The 21048-nt window shown below is 40.8% G+C and overlaps 1 protein-coding gene and 1 long non-coding RNA gene across 6 annotated transcripts in view; one reads left to right on the plus strand and one right to left on the minus strand.

The window, feature by feature from the left end:
* The window catches only part of LOC142655563 (uncharacterized), a 131764-nt gene that overhangs the window by 24688 nt on the left and 86028 nt on the right, over positions 1-21048 (plus strand). The window lies entirely within an intron of this gene.
* LOC142655561 (gamma-crystallin-3-like) lies at positions 7557-9280 on the minus strand. 2 transcript variants are annotated; one of them, XM_075829889.1, is made up of 3 exons: positions 9272-9280; positions 8103-8345; positions 7557-7832 (listed from the first exon to the last, which is right to left on the minus strand). In XM_075829889.1, the coding sequence occupies exons 1-3, from the start codon at positions 9278-9280 to the stop codon at positions 7557-7559; spliced, it is 528 nt and encodes a 175-aa protein (XP_075686004.1). The 2 variants fall into 2 exon arrangements, with proteins under 2 accessions (XP_075686004.1, XP_075686003.1); XM_075829888.1 differs by having other exon boundaries at positions 8088-8345.

Consider the following 21048-nt stretch of genomic DNA (forward strand, 5'->3'; position numbering starts at 1 on the left):
AAATAAATAAATAAGTAAATAAATAAAAAGTCGTGAGTAAAGTGAACAAACAACACCAAAATCTATATAGGATAAAACCGATCAATAATTACTATAACACAGTGAGTTAAGTACATGAAAAACATGTAAAAAGACACAGACAAAAAGTAAATAATCTATCAAGGTGCACAAAATTATATTCAAAACATGGGAAAAAAAGAAGGGAATTTTTATACTGGTGTATATATACATATATAGAGTCAAAATGACCAAAGATATTGTTTTAAGACACAATGATTAATTAGCATGAAAGATATCTCTTCTCGTCACCATCTTGCTTAGATGGTCCGACAGGTACCCGTCAAATTCTTGTCCTTAATGTATCTTCACAGACATCCAAAGAATCGAATGCTATAGATATACTCAAGCGAAAACTAATCGTGAACACAGAACAAACAATTAGTGTCAAATAAAGGGTAGGACCGGTAACAACAGCTTTCTAAAATCACTTAAAAAACGGCAATGGACTAATAAGATCTTATAAGAAGGCAGAGAAGCTCAATTGCTCATTGAGCCCAAAGGGGGTCAGAGTGCCCAGGGTGGTGATCCATCTACATTCCTTCTGCTCAAGAATCCTCTTCGCATTACCACCTCTGACTCCACAACGCACCATGTCTATGCCCAATGCCAAAAAGGTTTTGGGGTCACATCCATGGTGTAACTTAAAATGTTTAGGGATCGTTTTCAATGATGTTAAATCATTAACTTCCTTGGCGGCCCTTATATCCCATACATGTTCCCGAATACGGATTCTGAGTTGTCTGGATGTTAAACCGACATAAACCTTTGGGCATCCGCATGTTGCGTAATAGAAGACATGAGTCGAGCTGCACGAGATATAATGTAGGATTTTAAACCGACGTTCGTTTTTAATGGAGTCAAAAAAAGTTTTCCGTGCTATATTGGCACATGCCACACAGTCACCACATGGATAGCAGCCTTCAACCAAATTTATCCTGTGTAGGAGGACATAGGAGGCAGCAATCCCTTTGTGGGGGCACGTAGGGGGTATTATTACTGTGTCTGGCACAAAGGAGGACACAATTACTGTGAGGCACATAGGATGACACAATTACTGTGAGGCACAAAGGAGGACCCAATTACTGTGAGGCACAAAAGAGGACAAAGTTACTGTAAGTCACAAAGGAGGACCCAATTAATGTGAGGCACAAAGGAGGACACAATTAGGCCCCATGCACACCATCGTGCCCATTCACGGCCGGCTGTTGACGGCCACGGACAGCCGCTGCATTTGCGGGCCGTGCTCCCATATAAAGTCTGTAAAAAGTTAAAAATAGGACATGTTCTATAGTTTGCAGCGCCTTTTTTATGCCACGGCACCTTACCATAAATATATGGGAAGGTGTCCGTGGGCAATAGAAGTGAATGTGTTCGTACGGTCATGTGCATGGGGGCTTACTGTGGGGCACAAAGGAGACATTATGATTGTGTGGTGGGGGTCACTATTACTTTGTAAGGCACAGAGTGAGCATTAATACAGTCTGGGGAACAAAGGGGACACTATTACTGTGTAGGGGCAATGAGAGGGGCTTTGGGGATAGCAGCATTATGAGCAGTTTGTGTGCAGAGACAAGTCTTGGCTGGTAGAAGTCATCATGGTGGTCTGGACCTGGATGGAGAAGAAAAGGGAATGTGGGCAGCTACAATCAGAGAAGACGTCACATGAGTGTCACTTGGATTAACTGTACTGTATTCACTTTTCACTGTGTAGAACTAGTATATGACCATTATTTGGTGACTGCATTATTTAGGTATACTATCATACATAGAGTTGCACCACTTTATCTAAGCCTGCTGTGTTATAAAAGTTGTCTTATGGATATGCTGTCTCCAATATTTATTATTCTAGTGGGGGGGGGAGGGATGACAACATATGAGGTAGGGCTTGTGCCCCTGATCTTGTGCCCCTGATCTTTTAAGACTGACAATGCCCCAGGCTGCATCAATAGGTTACTTAAGAGATCCAGTAACGCAGCTGACAGTAAGGATGGTCTGCGTCCAGCATCTGCAAGGAAAAGTGTGGAGGGGTTGGGGGAGGCAGCTGAACTTTTGCACCTGGGCCCATGAGCCTTTAGCTATGCCCCTGTACTGAGCTTTGTTCTGGTGCCCTATTTATGAATTGATCTTGGTTCTGATATAGTATTTATGTAATGAGCTTCGTACTGGTACCGTATTTATGTAATGAGCTTTGTTCTGGTACTGTATTTATTTACTGTGCTTGGTTCTTGTATAATATTTATTACTGTTCTTTGTTCTGGTATCATATTTATGAACTAAGCTTGGTTCTTGTGGAAAAACAAGTTGGAAACTTTTCCCAAATCTCCTTCTTCTCCCAGTGCAAATTGTAATAAACTGTGAATGCCAATAAAGCTAATACACCGCGTTCCAAATTATTATGCAAATGTTATTTTTCGCTGATTTTCCTAAATAGTTGATGCAAATGACAGTCAGTATAATCTTCAAGCCATCAACCGTTGGAGTATAATGTGAATTTTATTGAACAAATCTCCTAATGATAACAGATTTTTTTTTAGAAGTAAAAAACTCAAAAGGCACTGTCTCAAATTATTATGCACAACAGAGATCAAAACATTTTAAAGGTTGTAAAGAGAACTAAAATGGTAATTTGTTGAATTTGCATCATCAGGAGGTCATATTTACAGAAATCAAAAGCTCTTTCAATCAAAAAAAACTTAACAGGCCAAGTTACATGTTAACATAGGACCCCTTCTTTGATATCACCTTCACAATTCTTGCATCCATTGAATTTGTGAGTATTTGGACAGTTTCTGCTTGAATATCTTTGCAGGATGTCAGAATAACCTCCCAGAGCTTCTGATTTGATGTGAACTGCCTCCCACCCTCATAGATATTTTGCTTGAGGATGCTCCAAAGTTTCTCAATAGTTGAGGTCAGGGGAACATGGGGGCCACACCATGAGTTTCTCTCCTTTTATGCCCATAGCAGCCAATGACACAGAGGTATTCTTTGCAGCATGAGATGGTGCGTTGTCATGCATGAAGATAATTTTGCTACGGAAGGCACGGTTTTTCTTTTTGTATCACGGAAGAAAGAGGTCAGTAATAAACTCTACGTACTTTGCAGAGGTTATTTTCACACCGTCAGGGACCCTAAAGTGGCCTACCAGCTCTCTCCCCATGAATCCAACCCAAAACATGACTCCGCCACCTCCTTGCTGACGTCGCAGTCTTGTTGGGACATGGTGGCCATTCACCAACCATACACTACTCCATCCATCTGGACCATCCAGGGTTGCACGGCACTCATCAGTAAACAACATGGTTTGAAAATGAGTCTTTATGTATTTCTGAGCCCACTGCAACCGTTTCTGCTTGTGAGCATTGTTTAGGGGTGGCCGAATAATAGCTTTATGCACACTTGCAAACCTCTGGAGGATCCTACACCTTGAGGTTCGCGGGACTCCAGAGGCACCAGCTGCTTCAAATACCTGTTTGCTGCTTTGCAATGGCATTTTAGCAGCTGCTCTCCTAATCCTATTAATTTGTCTGGCAGAAACCTTCCTCATTATGCCTTTATCTGAACGAACCCGTCTGTGCTCTGAATCAGCCACAAATCTTTTCACAGTACGATGATCACGCTTACATTTTCTTGAAATATCCAATGTTTTCATACCTTGTCCAAGGTATTGCACTATTTCACGCAGAGAGATCCTTTTACTTTCCCATATTGCTTGAAATCTGTGGCCTGCTTAATAATGTGGAACGTCCTTCTTAAGTAGTTTTCCTTTGATTGGGCACACCTGGCAAACTAATTATCACAGGTGTCTGAGATTGATTACAATGATCCAAAGAGCCCTAAGACACAATACCATCCATAAGTTTAATTGAAAAACTAATAATGAAATGTTTATGACACTTAAATCCAATGTGCATAATAATTTGGAACACGGTGTATGTGCACTAATAGGTCTATAATAAGTGCAGGTAGGTTCGTATATAATGGATACATTTGGACCGAGCACGTGAACAGGAGGCAGGGAACCTCTGACAGTTTAGGGGGAATGAGGGTGACTACTCTGCAAGAGGAATGGCACAGTAATGACAGATGCAGTTCGGTTGCAGTATGAACTCAACAGTTTAATTGCTAGAGGCAATGAGCTTGGTGGATACCATACACACAGTTCAACACGCTTAACGGTTCTCACAAATAGTTTCAGACTTGAATGTACAGTTGACACAAGCCAGTGGTTGCAGTTGCGTTATTTCTCAGTCTCTATGAGACCCTTGCTTGATCTGTCTCCTGCTGTTGGTACCCGTCTCACGTCCTACTAAGCCTGTACTCTGGTCACTGAAGTCCACTACAGCTTCCTCTCTGCTGCAGCCTTTCTTGCAGTCTCAGTCCCACTCTGTTAGTACTCCTCTCTCAGAGAAGCATGTAGCCCCTTACTTTTGGTCGTGGCCCAGTGTCAGTAACTACTAGTACTACTCTTATGTCTCCACCTCCAACAGCCATCTCTGCAGCTCACGAGCTCAACAACAACTGGAGGGAAATCTGCTCGTTTTTATGGACTCAGCAACTCCTCCCACTCACATGTTGGTGCAAACTAACTGCGACCTGTCTAAAGATCCACAGGGTTTCCTAATTTACCCCTACTTCTACCTAGAGTAACATCGCGCATAAGGGCAGTAATATCCTCACCACCATGTTACCAACTGACTGGCAACCGCCTTTTGAAATACAGTTACCAAATAAACGGAAATCATACACATAAGCATTCATGGATCTTTAACTGGTCTGCAAAGAAAATGTTAACAAAAAAGTATACTGGTCATATGCAATATCACAACAACTCAAACAATGTGACAGGCGTCCTGGACAGTCTCTTCTGGGAATACCTTACAAGTGTAATATAGTGTGGGTAGGTCTATAATGAATATAGTGAGTGCGGGTAGGTATATAATGGATTAGTGTAATAAAGTGAGCGCGGGTGGGTATGTGCATAATGAATAAGTGTAATGTAGTGAGTGTGGGTAGGCAGTGTTGGACTGGAGTACCTTGAGGATATAATTCTTGGGGCCCACCCTTCAGCTATATAGAAATAATGTAAGACCACTCTTAATTGTGCAGTAAAACCAAGAACAATATTACCACCATACAGTGACCATATAGTGGTAGATACCAGTTCTTCACAGGCGCTTTGCAGACCATAAGTAAAGGATCTGCCAGACACAACTTCTGTGTCGACGCCCATAGGTAATCAGTCTGCACCTGCTTCTATGTCTGTGAGACTGACTCCATCTTCCACCACCCAGGATGGCAGGCTTAGGAGTGGGAGAGCCTATCACAGCCGGGCCAGACGGAGCTAGCTCCCGCCCTCTGTCTATTTATACCTGCCTTTCCTGTTCCTCCTTTGCTTGTGATTCTTCTCTGTTGGTTTCCTGGCCCTGCTGCAGCTTCTTGAACTACTGATCCTCTGCTTGTGATTGACCTTGGCTTTTCTGACCACTCTTCTGCTCTGCGTTTTTGTACCTCGCTCATCTCCTGGTTTGACTCGGCTCGTTCACCTCGCTTGTTGCTCACGGTGTTCCCGTGGGCAACTTCCCCATTTCCCTGGCTTCTTTGTACCCTTGTCTGTTTGTCTGTCGTGCACCTATTGAGTGTAGGGACCGTTGCCCAGTTGTACCCCGTCACCTAGGGAGGGTCGTTGCAAGTAGTCAGGGACTGAGTGGCGGGTAGATTAGGGCTCACTTGTCTGTTTCCCTACCCCGACATTACACCATATAAGCAATTACATTTCAGTTACATCCAGTGACTCGCAGGTGTCGTATTCTCAGATTGGAGTCATTCACTTTCCCTTTTCTTTTTCATTCGGCCCAGAATACCATGACAACTACTTCCTGCCACTAATCACCTCTGCAGAACTTGCAAATTAAACTTTTTTCCAGCACACTTCCTATCTATTCCCCACCCTCTACAAAACCATCCCAATTGCCCCAGACCAAAATGACACTCACTCTTGGTGCCCCACACAGTAATAGTGCCTCCTTTAGGCCCCACACAGCCATAGTGCCATCCCTACACAGGAATGCCACCCTAGTAGTTAGGTCCCCTTTGTGCTCCTATATTAATTAGGTCCTCTTTTGTGTCCCCATATAGAATAGATGTAGCCATCTTTAACTTGAATCTGATAACTTGCTGCAGCGTGATATCACACAACAAAAGCTATTGAAAAGTCATTGAAAAAGTCAAGATAAGGGATCTAGCCATTGTTTATTTAATAAGTTAAAAGTCAAGGTAAAGACGGCTACATCTGTAGTTAGGTCCCCATTGGGCTTCCATATAGGAGCCCTCTGAGTCCTCATATTAGTTTGGTCTCCCTTTGTGCCCCTATATAGTCGTTATGTCCCCTTTGTGCCCCTATATAGTAGTTAGGCCCCCTTTGAGCCACCCATATAGTAGTTAAGCCCCCTTGTGCCCTCCATATATTAGCTATGGAACAGAAGGGCGAAAACCCCAAATGCAGGTATGAACTCTGCCTAATGTGTTTGGCTGGCCTTACCAACAGGTATATTGTTTATCTTGTAGCTTATCTCAATAATGCACAATAAAATCATCTAATATTGCTTCTAAAATGACAATATCCTGCTTTACGAAAATTACCTTGATCTCATATAGGTGCTGTACGGTAACAGCTCACAACTTTAGAGCTGTCAAAATCTTGTGATATTTAGATATCACACTACTGCATGCTGCATGACGGGAGTGATTTCATATGAAGTTATCACATTTATTTAATGACCAGTGTCACTAAATTATAGAGGTGTATATAGCTGACTAAAGTGTTGGTCTCCAATCACAATATGAAGTTTCCTAAGCACTAGATACACTACAAGATGACAGCAAAAAATATCCACCAAAATATACTCTTTCCGTTTTACAAGCTTTCCACTTGACTCAATGTCTGAGAAATAAGGCAAAATGTTACCTTGATAGAACGTACATCTCATGTCAGTCTTTCTGGGCATGAGGGATTACCCTGTCTTTGTTGCTGTGATCCATGTATATTGTTTAATCATATGCCTTATTGGCTATTTGAGGTGTTATAACTATATTTTTATTTTCTTTACTTGATGATGATAAGTTGAGGTACCAGATATGCCTTTATGTATAAATTAGCAAATAGCTCATCTTACTTTGTGGTTCCTATAGGAGCATTGTTTTCTTAATGGACAATAGTAGGGTTTAGTGCTTATCCTTTCCAAAAATATTACTTAGTAGATTAGAAAGAAATGACCATGCTAAGGTACTGTACATCAAATAAAATGCTCTTTTTTTTCTCAATCAAATCTATCAATGGATTTATGCTCTCAGATAATTTAAAAAAAAAAAGTACATTTGTTAATGTACTGAGACACTTAGGCATGACTTCTGGAAAAGTAATTAGACTGGATATATTAAAGATAACAATGGTAATTTTATTAATGGCAATTACAATTATGTCTCATGTGAAGGCATTAAAAGAGGTCCTGAACCCTCCTGAAGGAGCCAACTCTGGGACTGTTTGCACCCCATTCAGAATATCTTGTGTACTCGCTAGGCTTAAGGTAGTATTGACGTCCCCTATAGTTGTGCTCTTCATAGAAGATCCAATGGCCTTCAGGTATGGTGCAGGAGTAGATGTCATTGTAACGGAACTTCTCAAGGACATGTGGACAGTCTTCTGTAAATTCCATCATATGACCACCAAAATCTTCTTTCTCATAGACCCTAATTCTGAAGGTGCCACGGTGCTAGAAGCAAGAATAACTTGATCATTCTTAATAAATTTAAATATACATTTTCAGCACAAATGTAATTGTTTTATCTAAAATATAGATCTGACAATATATTCTAGTTTTGTTTTCTTGTTTATTTATGAAGTATGAACAGATAAATGCATATTAATCTATGTTTATAACTTTAATATACAGCCCATTCAAATCAAATGTATGAACACAGAGCAATGCTTATATTTATCTAATATTTTTTTATAAATTTGATATAACAGAAAAATATCCTACTTGTGGGGTCAATCGACAGGACTTCACGGAGTCATTGAATCCCAGCCATTGTTGATAATCAGGATATTCCCCTTTCTTCAGGAAGTACTGGTGTCCTTTGTAGTTGGGATGTTCATAGATCATCCAGTTGCCATTCTCCACACGGATGGAATTGCAGCGGCTGAAGAAGGAGTGTAGATCAGCAGAATCACAGTTGCACTCATAAGAGCGGCCCTGGAAGTTTTTATCTTCATAAAAGATGATCTGTAAAGATAGGAAATTGTATTTTATTTTTTATTATTTGTAGAGAGGATATACATATCATATTTTTTCATCTATAAATAAATAGTAATGTACAGGAGAGATATGTAAAAAAAAAAGCGTAACTTAAAAGATTATTCCAAGGCTGAACATATTATAAAGGTACTACATGTGGCTGCTATGGGACCCTAGAAGAGGGGGAATAGCGGAATCCCTTATTTTAATAAGTGGTGAGAACTTATGCCGGAATTCCCTCTCGATAGGCCTTGCATCAAGTGTTGGAAAATAAACCAAGGATCCAGAAAAAGCAACAAGCCCTTCTGTCCCATGCGGTTAGAGGTGTTAAACAAAGTTTCCATTTTAAACTTTGCTCTGGGGGCCACCCCCCTGTGTTCGCCCCTAAAAAATATTTTTACAAACTTTTTTACTGTTTCATTTGTCAATTTTGTAGAGTAATGCTTTTAGATCCCCAATAGTATATTCCTTTTTAAGGTTATTGCACATTTTTAGAACATACTGCATTTAAATGCATTGCTTAGTCTTTTATGGAAGTATATTTTTAGATTGCAAATATATTGTCTGTAAAATGTAAGTAGCAGATACAACCTAAGCTTGATGGGGCTTTGTTGTAAAACTTTCTATTATACTTTGTTTTTCAATTCCTCCACTTCTTTTTTTTTTCTGCTTGCTGTTAATAAATGTCAACATATTGTATTTTTGTGTATGTATATTTTAATCTGGATGATAAAGCTATGTGCTGAGAATATAAAGAATGCGATCTTGTTAATTTGATGATACCCTGGTACATACTGAATTTGTTAATTACATATTATTCATAAGCAAAATTATCAGGTGTACATTGTTTTACATTTGATTATTTAGTTAAATTAAAAAAATATATGGTATCAAACAAATATTCTCTTACTCACCTTCCCCATTTTGGGTGGATTTCACAGACTGTCCTTTATATATCTTGTGGGATATTCTCAACCTCTATTTAACGGTACAACCATAAAACCAGCATTTGCATATATTAAGCCAATTTTGCCTTCTAGATCCTGTCTATACACCACATGCTGCATGTGCTTGTGACAGCAACCCCAGATAATAATGGTTTAACTGGACTATGAAACTCCCTTTAAACCTTTGTCTAGAAAAATCTTTCTAAAGAAAAAAAGTGCAAGCACATTCACAATAAACTGGATTGCAGTCTTTTCTGCTATTACAATGATAAGTATTAATTTCCCGAGTTCTATTGAAGCCTTTCTGTTGTACTAGACATAAAATGCATTCTCTGTAAAATAACCTTTCAGGTTACATCAGGATAATTTGTAGCAAAAACTCATTATGTAAATAAAGAGAGAAGGAAAACACTAATTTCTCATCATGTATCATTTACACATTGGTTATATGTGAGATTAATAATAATAATAATAATAATAATAATAATAATGTCAGAATTTTCCTACTTGCAATTATTTATGATTCACCTTATTGTCATTGGATAACTCCTAATAAAGGTTGGAAAAGTAGCGACAAGATGCATATACTGTATATAGTTTTAAGTGTGTTCGTGTTTGTAGTAAAGCATTTTATATAATCATATAGGGAAACAAACTTGATGTTAAAGTGTTCTCTTTTTTTTTTTTCTTCTTAACATGTGACTGAAGTTGGCTTGTTGCCCTAACTGTGAAGTTTGACTATAGCAAGACAGTCATGAGAAAGACCCTACAATTATGATGGGTGGAAATGTTGCTTTTTTACATTGATGTATGACTAATATATATCATTTGGACCATACTGGAGATGTGTGCTGTTGTCCAGACACTGATGGAGAGATTGTAGCGGGACGGTGTCACTTTAGATATAGATATCTTTGAGATGCCTAAAAGTATTTAGAAAAGCAAGTGCAGAGTGTCCACTAAAAAGCCTGTCAGTCAACGGCTTTCCTTCAGTTAATGGTGCTGCTAAAACGGCTTAGAACCATTTATTGGAGGAGAGTCACAGGGCTCTCCTCCAGAAACGCTGCACCCACGTCTTTTTCAAGGGACTGAGCAAGCAACTGCCAGTACTCCCAAACTTTTGTTTTGGCAGGCTTTACAGAGGTTTTTCTGTGCCCACTATTCAAACTAACCTTGAGTATTTCATATATGCCTATATATATTTAAACTATTACTGACTCAAACAAACACAATAACACATTTTACCCTATTCTTATCCCAGTCTGTACACAATTTATAGTATATAGTAAAAACTTACTGATTGTCGCCATGAACGATAGCTTTCAACTATTTGCACACAAAAAATGTGTATGAGTCAGTGATTATAGATTAGTGTTAGGCCACACACGATATCGAAAGTACAGGTTGGGGGTGACCTAGGTAATAATGACCACAACATAATAAGTTTTCATGTATCCTTTAACCCAGGGGTCTCAAACTTGGCTGGGTAAGTGGGCCACATATAGAAAAAATGGGAAGTTGACGGGCCGCATTACTTTCAAATTTGATACAATACAAAATTATTGTTAATCAGTTATTTGAACTACTATAACACTATATTACTATAATACTAATACTACATTACTATAATAATACAGCTAGGTTTAAATTTTGAGATAATTCTTCACGTGCTTATTTCAACAATCCAGTTTTCCAGTTTGTGTCGCTAAATGCAGTCCGGCGGCTCCGTTGGCAGCGTTTGGCAGACACACATGTCAAGATTGGGCAGCCCCTTTTTAGATGCCACAGTGCCCTCTTTAGATAATGCCACAGTTCCCTCTGTAGATAATGCCACAGTGCCCTCTTTAGATAATGCCACAGTGCCCTCTGTAGATACTGCCACAGTTCCCTCTATAGATACTGCCACAGTGCCCTCTGTAGATAATGCAACAGTGCCCCCTGTAGATAATGCCACAGTGCCCTCTGTAGATAATGACACGGTGCCCTCTGTAGATAATGCAACACACCCCTAGATAATGCCACAGTGTCCTCTGCAGATACTGCCACACACCCACTTGTAGATGCTGCCACAGTGCCCTCTGTAGATATGCTGCCACAGTGCTCTCTGTAGATATGCTGCCACAGTGCCCTCTGTAGATATGCTGCGCTAGTAGGCTCTTCCTGGGACTCCAGCTGTGCTCCTGACATCACTGGTACTCCTGCTCTGGGGAAGCCCCTGACATCACTGTCGATGTATGGACAGCGATGTCAGGGAATTCCACAGAGTCGCGGAGCAGAGCCAATACTAGCGCTCTGCACGGGACTCCAGCTCTGGGAAAGCCCCAGACATCGCTGTCAATATGAGGACAGCGTTATCAGGGGATTCCCCAGAGTCCCGGAGCAGAGCCTATACTAGTGCTCTGCACGGGACTCAGGCTCTGGGGAAGCCCCAGACATCGCTGTCAATATGAGGACAGCGATGTCAGGGGACTCCCCAAAGTCCCGGAACAGAGCCTGTACTAGCGCTCTGCTCGGGACTCCGCTCTTGGGGGAAGACCCTGACAACACTGTCCATATATGTACAGCGATGTCAGGGAATTCCACAGAGTCCCAGAGCAGAGCCTGTACTAGCGCTCTGCTCGGGACTCCGCTTTGGGGAAGACCCTCACAACACTGTCCATATATGGACAGCGATGTCAGGAAATTCCACAGAGTGCCGAAGCAGATCCGATACTAGCGATCTGCACGGAATCCAGCTCTGGGGAAGCCCCAGACATCGCTGTCCATATGTGGACAGCGATGTCAGGGAATTACACAGAGTCCCGGAGCAGAGCCTGTACTAGAGGCCGCATGCTTGACACCCCTGCTTTAACCCCCTAAGGATGTGGACTAGTTGGCAGGTTCAGGATGCAGCCCCAGTTTTCAAATCTGACATGTGTTAATTTATGTGGTAATAACTTTGGAATGCTTTTACCTATCCAAGCGATTCTGAGATTGTTTTCTCATGTTACTGGTAAAAGTTACTGGTAAAATCTTGTAGATACATTCAGTATTGAATTATGAAACACACCAAAATGTTGCGAAAAATTGCAAAAATTAGCATTTTTATACATTTTAATGTATCTGCTTGTAAGACAGATAGTAATACCACACAAAATAGGTGGTACTTAACATTTCCCATATGTCCACTTTAGATTGGCATTGTTTTTTGAACATCCTTTTATTTTCCTAGGACGTTACAAGGCTTAGAACTTTAGCCCCAATTTCTCACATTTTCAAGAAAATTTCAAAAGGCTGTTTTTTCAGGGACCCGTTCAGTTGTGAAATGGCTTTGAGGGGCATACAATACAAACCCCCATAAATCACCACATTTTAAAAACTGGACCCCTTAAAGTATTCAAAACAGCCGTTAGAACGTTTGTTAGGCTTTTCACAAGAATTCACGCAAAGTAGAGGTGAAATTTCCAAATTTCATTTTTTTTTTGCAGAAATTCGTATTTAATCATTTTTTTCTGTAACACAGAAGGTTTTACCAGAGAAACACAACGCAAAATTTATTGCCCAGATTCTGCCGTTTTTTAGAAATATTCCATAGGCACCATGTCAGGTTTGAAGAGGTCTTGTGGGGCCAACACAGTGGAAACACCCCCAAAAAGACACCATTTGGCAAACTACACGCCCCAATGAATTTATCAAAGGGCATAGTGGGCATTTTGACACCACAATTTTTTGGATGAATTTAGTGGAATGAGGCAGTGAAAATGAAATTCAACATTTTTTCCAATAAAACTTAAATTTTTACAAGGAATAAAGGACAATAAACACCCCGTCATTTGAAAAGCAATTTCTCCCAATTACAGCAATACCCCATATGTGGTAATAAACTGCTGTTTGGACACATGGCAGGGCTCAGAAGGGAAGGAGCACAATTTGGCTTTTGTAGCTCAAGTTTTGCTGCCATGGTTTACGGGTGCTATGTGGCATTTGCAAAGCAGTGGAAAACCCCCAAAAGTTACCATATTTGGGAAACTACACCCCTCAAGGAATTTATTAAGGAGTATAGTGGGCATTTTGACCCCACAGTTTTTTTGCAGAATTTAGTGGAATCAGGCCGTGAAAATTAAAATCTATGTTTTTTCTAATAAATTTTAGTTTTAGCTCAGCTTTTTCAATTTTCACAATAAATAAAGGAGATAAAGCACACTAACATTTGTAAAGCAACTTATTCTGAGCACAGCAATACCCCATATGTGGCAATAAAATGCTGTTTCGAGACAGGCCTTAGAATGGAAGGAGCACCATTTGGCTTTTAGAGCTCAAATTTTGCTGGAATGGTTTGCGGCGCCATGTCACATTTTCAAAGCCTCTGCGGGATCAAATCAGTGGAAACCGCCCAAAAGTGACCCCATTTGAGAAACTACACCCCTGATTTAGTGGTATAGGGAGCATTTTGACGCTGCAGGGTTTTCGCTGAATTTATTGAAATTAAGCCATGAATATGAAAAGCTACATTTTTTCAGATAAAACGTGGACAATTTACATTTTTACAAGGAATAAAGTAGAAAAGGCACCCCAACATTTGAAAATCAATTTCTCTCGATTACAGCAATACCTCATAAGTGGTCATAAACTGCTGTTTGGACACACGGCGTGGCTCAAAAGGGAAGCATCACCATTTGAAGCTCAAATTTAGCTGTAATGGTTTTCGGGTGCCATGTCACATTTGCAAAGCCACTTCGGGGCCAAAACAGTAGTAGCCCCCCAAAAGTTACCCAATTTGGGAAACTAAACCCATTAAGGAATGTATTTAGGGGTAAAGTGAGCATTCAGACCCCACTGGTCTTTTGCCAAATTTATTGGAATTAGGCCGTAAAATGTAATATCAAAATTTTTTCCACTAAAAAGTTGATTTTTTTCATTTTCACAAGGGATAAAGGAGAAAAACATTTGTAAAGCAATTTCTCCCGAGTACGGCAAAACCCCATATGTGGTCATAAACTGCTGTTTGGACACAGATTTTGCTAGATTGGTTTTTGGGCGCTATGTCGCATTTACAAAACCCTAAGGTACCAGAGTACAGTGGAAGCCCCCAAGAAGGGAGCCCATTTTGGAAACAACACCGCTTAAGGCATTTATCATTTGCCTGGACAAATGACAGTGCTCAGAAGTGAAGAGCAACATGCGCATTTGAGGTCTATTTTGGTGATTTACAGAGCATTAACCCACAATTGCAGGGCTCTGAGGTTAAATAGTAAAACAAGCCCCTTAGACATGACCCTTATTTTGGAAACTACACCCCTTAAGGCATTTTAAGGGGTGTAGTGAGCATTTTGCCCCACAGGTGTTTTTTCATTAGTAATTCATTCGCAGCAAACGGTGCAAAGTAAAAATGAAAATTTTCTGCTAATATGACATTTTAGTGCACAATATTTTGTGCCCAGTTGGTGCCACCGAAGACACACACCTATTAAACTGCTAAGCAGGTTCTCCCGGGTATGGCAATGCCATATATGTTGACGTAAACTGCTGTTTGGGCACGCTGTAGGGTTCAGAAGGGAGGGAGCACCATTTGGCTTTTGGAGCGCAGATTTAGCTTGGTATTTGTTCTGCTTGGGATTTTGCTGATCTTTCAGTTTATAATGTGGGGGCATATGTAAGTTGGGCAAAGTACATAATAAAAAGGCACCGTAATGGGGTTAATAAATAATATTTCACAGATATGTGGCCAGTGTCGCACTGATAAATGGTGCCCAATCTTATCCGCTTTTGCAACACTCTGCACATTTTGCGTCAACATATTCTGAGAGCCATTACTTTTTTATTTTTTCTCCACCGGATTTGTGTGAGGGCTTATTTGTTGCGGGACAATCTGTAGTTTTCATTGGTATAATTTTGGAGTACATGCGATTTTATTTTTATCACTTTTCATTCCATTTATTGCCAAGGAAGGTGACCAAGAACCAGCAAATTTGACAATGTTTTTTTTTTTTTACAGTGTTCACCGGGTCAATACGATTACGGCGACACCATATATATACAGATGTAGCCGACTTTATCTTGACTTTTAACACATTAAATACACAGTGTTAAGATCCTTTATCTTGACATTTTCAATGACTTTTCAATGGCTTTTGTTGTGTGATATCACGCTGCAGCAAGTTATCAGAGTGAAGATAAAGATGGCTACATCCGTATAGTATTTTTTATGTTTTGCAGCATTTTCTCAATAAAAGCAATTTTTTTTGTCACCATATTCTGAAAGCCATAACTTATTTTATTTTTCATTTAAAAAAACTTTGTAAGGGCTTTTTTTTTTTTTTGCGGGACGGTTTGTAGTTTTTATTGGTACTGTTTTGGTGTACATGCGACTTTTTGATCACTTTTTATTCTATGTTGTGGAAGGGGTGGTGACCAAAAAATAGTGGTTCTTGTATTGTTTTATTTAATTGTTGTTTTGCAGTGTTCTTCGTGCGGGAAAAATAACATTATAGTGTTATCGTTTGAGTCGTTACGGACGCAGTGATATCAAATATGTGTACTTTTGTATGTTTTCATTTTTTTCCTATAATAAAAGACTTATTATAGGAAAAAAGGCAGTTTTTGTTTTTTCAACTTATAGCTTTTATTTTTATACTTTTGTACAAAATTTTTACTTACTTTATTTTCCCCCTCTAGAGGACTTGAAGGCATAAATGCCTTGAGCTTTACTCTAATGCATTGCACTACCCACATAGTGCAATGTATTAGAGCTGTCAGATGGGGGCTAATTGGCTTCCGTAGGTGACAGATCAGGAGGCCATCGTTAGGCCTCCGGTTCCCATAGCAACCATCGGCATCGTGGCGATTCCGATTGTTTACAAACACTGAGATGCCATGATTGCTTTCAGTGGTTAATGGCAGGCCGTTACAGCATGGGGTCAGCTGGAACATACAGCTGACACCTCCGTCTGATGGCGCAGGCTTATCTCCTGAGCCTGTGCCATCTTCTTTTTGCGATCGGAGGCCTTTCAGGCCCTGCTTCTGGGCGGGGCCTAACATGCCTATGTACTTGGCAGACAGAAGGCCATTGTTAGGCCTCCGGTTGGCAAAGCAGCCATCCGAACCCCACGATTGTATCGCGGGGTTCCGATATGCTAGTAACACCATGGATGCAGCGCTCGCTTTTGAGCGATGCATCTAAGGGGTTAATCGCCCGGATCAGAGGCTAGCACCGGCCCTGACCTTGCAGCAGTGATAGCGTTAAACTCTCACTGCTTTAAAACTGTGTTTGCAGACACAGGTGCCTGTTAACGCAATGACATAATATTATGTCTGTTTGCGGTAACAGGACAACGCATGTGATGTAATAGTATGTCATATTGCATTAAGGGGTTAATAAGATGTTTGATAGAGTACCTACAAATCAACTAAACTTCAGAAAGGCCAATTTGCATGGGCTAAGGGATGGCCTTAAGGGCATAAACTGGGACAATGTCCTTAAAAATAAAGATACACAAACTAAATGGGACCTTATATACATCTTATGGGAATAAACAGGCTAGAAACAGGATGAAACCGATGTGGTTACATAAAACAGTGAGGGGGGCAATAAAAGATAAAAATAAAGGGTTCAAACTACTAAAGCAAAAAGGTAGTGACAAGGAATTAAATAATTCTAAAGAAAAAACATAGGTTGTGTAAAAGACAAATAAAGGCAGCAAAGATTGAAACAGACTCGTTGCCAAAGAAATTAGAAGTAACCCATAAATAATAAGAATCTCAAATATAGAGACTATATTGATATCCCAAAGAAATAAATCTTGCAGCACTCCGATAGAATAGATTAAAAACTGTGTTTTTTTATTCAAGCCAACATAGAAAAAGTGTGATGTTTCTGTCCAACATTAGGAATTTTTTCAAGCATGGTGATACATACACAATCCAAGGTTTATAAAGCATGCGCAAAAAACAAGGCAATATATCTCATTAGAATAATTTCAATAATTAGAAAAATATATAGAGCATGTAAAAGTGTAAAATCATGTTTAGGGTATCAAAACATTCCAACATTGATACAAAAGTGTAAAGTGACATATTCAACAATTAAAATAATAATAAATATGAGAAAAAGACATGATACAGACATAATTATATGATAATCAAATATTCAAAAAGCTGTGTCGTAAATTACATGTAGGACCATTAATAATTTGAGACCATGGTAGGTAATTCATATATTTAAATATTTAAATAGTGCTCACTGTTCACGGAGTCCATGTCCCTCAAGCGCGTACTGAGCCGGCTGACGAAAACCGGAAGTGAAGAGTGTAATCAGTCACTAGGATACCTAATGCTGGTACGCCAGCATCACCAACCCTCGAATGCGCCGAGCGGACGATAGCCAAAAGCGGCATCAACTAATCGTTGCCAGGCTACAAGCAACGAGAAATACATCATTAGTGTTTACGAACTTAGTATATATAGACAGGGCCGGCCCTAGTATAGATTGCGCCCTGTGCGAATTGATCTTTCGGCACCCCACCCCATCATTAAAAAAAAAATGCCCCATAAAAAAACTATAATGCCCCTTTAGTGCCCCCATACGGTATAATAATAATATTTAATAATATAATATATTACAACCCCTTCAAGGACACAGTATTTTGTCCTCTAATTGTGCACACAATATTATGCCATTTGTAGTACCCCTACACAGTATAATGTCCGCTTAGTGGCCAACACACAGTATAGTGCCCCCCTGTAGATTTTGCCATATAGCCTCCCTGTAGACAGTGCCATACAGTCCCCCACCTCCCCCTTGTAGACAGTGCCATTCAGTCCCCCACCTCCTCCTTGTAGATCATGCCATATAGTCCCCGCACCTCCCCCTTGCAGACAGTGCCCCCAAACAAAAACAAAAATTGTACTCCCCTAGGCCCCGTTCCCATGACGAACTGATCTGCTCCATGACGGGACCCTGTAGCCTAGTACAGTTTCCCAACCTTTTCGGACTTGAGGCAGCACTGGAAAAACAAAACTTCCTCAGGGCCCCCCTACCAAAAATAGTTTTGAGAAAGACAGAAAACGGCTAAGAACAAGCACTCCACTCGTAGGGCTTGTTCACACACGTTTTTTGTAAGGCAAAAAAAATCTGCCTCAAAATTCCTTCAGCAACTGACAGTGTTGTGTGACCTTTTTTTTGTGTTTTTTCTTAAGCTGTTGAAGCGAATGCAAAAGACGCAGGAAAAAAAAGCTCCAAACCGGCGCCGCAAGTATTTTCTGCCTCCTATTAATTTCAATTGGAGGTCAGAGGTGGAAACCACTTGAAGACCATCAGCCCCCCACTCACAGTAAAATGACCACCAACCCGCCACTCACAGTAAAATTACCATCAGCCCCCCACTCACAGCAAAATGACCATCAGCCCACCACTCAGTAAAATGACCATCAGCCCTCCCACTCACAGATTCCCCCTGTAGGTAGCTCCACACAGCCCCTTGTAGGTAGCGCCACACAGCCCCTTGTGGGTAGCGCCAGACAGCCCCCTTGTAGGTAGCGTCAGACAGCCCCCTTGTAGGTAGCGCCACACAGCCCACTGGTTGGTAGTGCCACACAGCCCCCTGGTAGGTAGTGCCACACTGCCCACAGCCCCCTTGTAGGTAGTGCAAGGACTACGAAATGACCCTTATAGCCGGCGGGGCAATAGACATTCAAAAAAGGACAAATGTGCAGGAGCACACAAAATACCCAGCTTTCCCAGCTAAATGTGTGGGAATAAACTAAGTTATAACTTTTATTTAGTCTGAGTAAAGATTAATCCTTTTAGCTAGATTAAATAAAAGTTATATCTTAGTTTATTTCCTCACTTTTTTTTTGATACCCGGGAAAGCTGGGTATTTTGTGTGCTCCTGCACAGTTGTCCTTTGTAGGTAGTGCCACACAGCCCACAGCCCCCCTGTAGATAGCAACCCCCCCTCCTTCCAGTAAAGATAGCGCCACCGTAGCTCCCTGAAGGAGCGGAATCCCCGTGTGGCCGGGGATTCCGCTCCTGGAGCGCTGCTTGATGTCTCTGTCCATATATGGACAGTGACATCAGGGAAAACTCCTGAGGCGGAATCCCCGTCCACAGCGTTGCAGACGCTATGACCGTCGATTCCACTTCAGGAGAAGCTCCTGTCGTCTATGTCCATGACGTCATTGGCTTCTCCTGGAGTGTAATCCCCGGTCATAGAGTCTGCAATGCTGTGACCGGGGATTCCGCTTCAGGAGTTTCCCCTAATGTCACTGTCCATATATGGACAGAAACATCAAGCAGCGATCCAGGAGCGGAATCCCCAGCCACACAGGGATTCCGCTCCTTCAGGGTGCTACGGTGGCGCTATCTATCCTGGAAGGGGGGGCTGCTATCTACAAGGCGGCACTATAGCAGAGGAGAAGGGAGATATCTCCCTGCTCTCCTATAGTGCCGTCGCTACCGCTATAGCAGCCACAGCAGCTGCTAGCGGCGCCACCGCCCTCATGCCCGGTGTCACCGCTAGCAGCCGCTATGGCTGCTACAGCGGTAGCGATGGCTACTAAGTGAAGAAGCGCGCGGGTGCGATGTGTGTATCCCCGCTGGTAGTTGCAACGGCACGGGGATACACACACCCGCTGGTGCCCCTCTTGCCGTGTGGCGGCTGGCGCCCTGTGCGACCGCACTGGTCGAACATAGCTAAGGCCTGCCATGTATATAGATTGCGAACAAGCACAATCTAATTGAACCCTCATAGGATAGAAGAATGAAATAAAAAGGCCCTAATACGGGTATGTATAATATATATATATACATATATATAAATTCAGGAATGTCCTGGATCCGTATCAAAGAAGGTAAATAAACCTATAAAAATTAATGAATGTAAATATGAGAATCAGCAAAAGACCAAAAGAATATAATCTAAATACATTAAGGAAATATTTACGGAGAACCATTTTTTAAATTTTTTCTTTTTTTATAAGATAAGTATCATAATGATATATAGGTGGACATAAACAGGAGTTCACACGAGGGGGAGGATTCAAGGCCACTGTTATATAACCAATGACACCCAACACCAAGGTTGGTGAGACTACCATATCACACTCCCGTGTGTATCGTCGCCCACTACAACCAGCACTCATGTATCGAACCCCCCTGGATGATTCCACAGCAGTATGTAAGCACACGGGTTTATACAATAATATTGGAATTTTACTGCAGCTCAATCTCACTCAATAAATAATACAATGTCGAGAATAAATATAAAAATACTCGTCACAGGACATAGTGAAATAAGGTAAGTATAGCTTCCATCTTCTATTTCATAAGGGTCGAATTGATCGTAAATGGTCTGTAGTGGTCCTTCATTCACCATATGAGCTAAAGAAATAAGAAGGATATCATAAGAAATGTGCAAACGTGGACGTATCACATAACATATACATGTAAGAGGACATCGCTAGAAGAAAGAAAGAGACCCAAAAGGGAGAAGTCAGAGAGTACCTCTAGCCACATTAAACTCCACATTGAGACCCTTAGGTCTCAATGAGTCGAGTAAAAAAATCCACTTCAATTCACATTTATGTAGCAGAGTGTGTCTATTTCCACCACTATGAGGTGGTGGAATATATTCCAAAATCATTAACTTTAAATCCTTTTCAGTATGGCATTTTTCCAAAAAATGTTTCGCTACCGGCAGATCACGTTTCTTTTTCCTAATGGAATACCGATGATTATTTAATCTGGTTTTAAAGTCACAGGTCGTTTC

This window comes from Rhinoderma darwinii, chromosome 6, assembly GCF_050947455.1.
Source record: "Rhinoderma darwinii isolate aRhiDar2 chromosome 6, aRhiDar2.hap1, whole genome shotgun sequence".
NCBI classification, from domain to species: domain Eukaryota; kingdom Metazoa; phylum Chordata; class Amphibia; order Anura; family Rhinodermatidae; genus Rhinoderma; species Rhinoderma darwinii.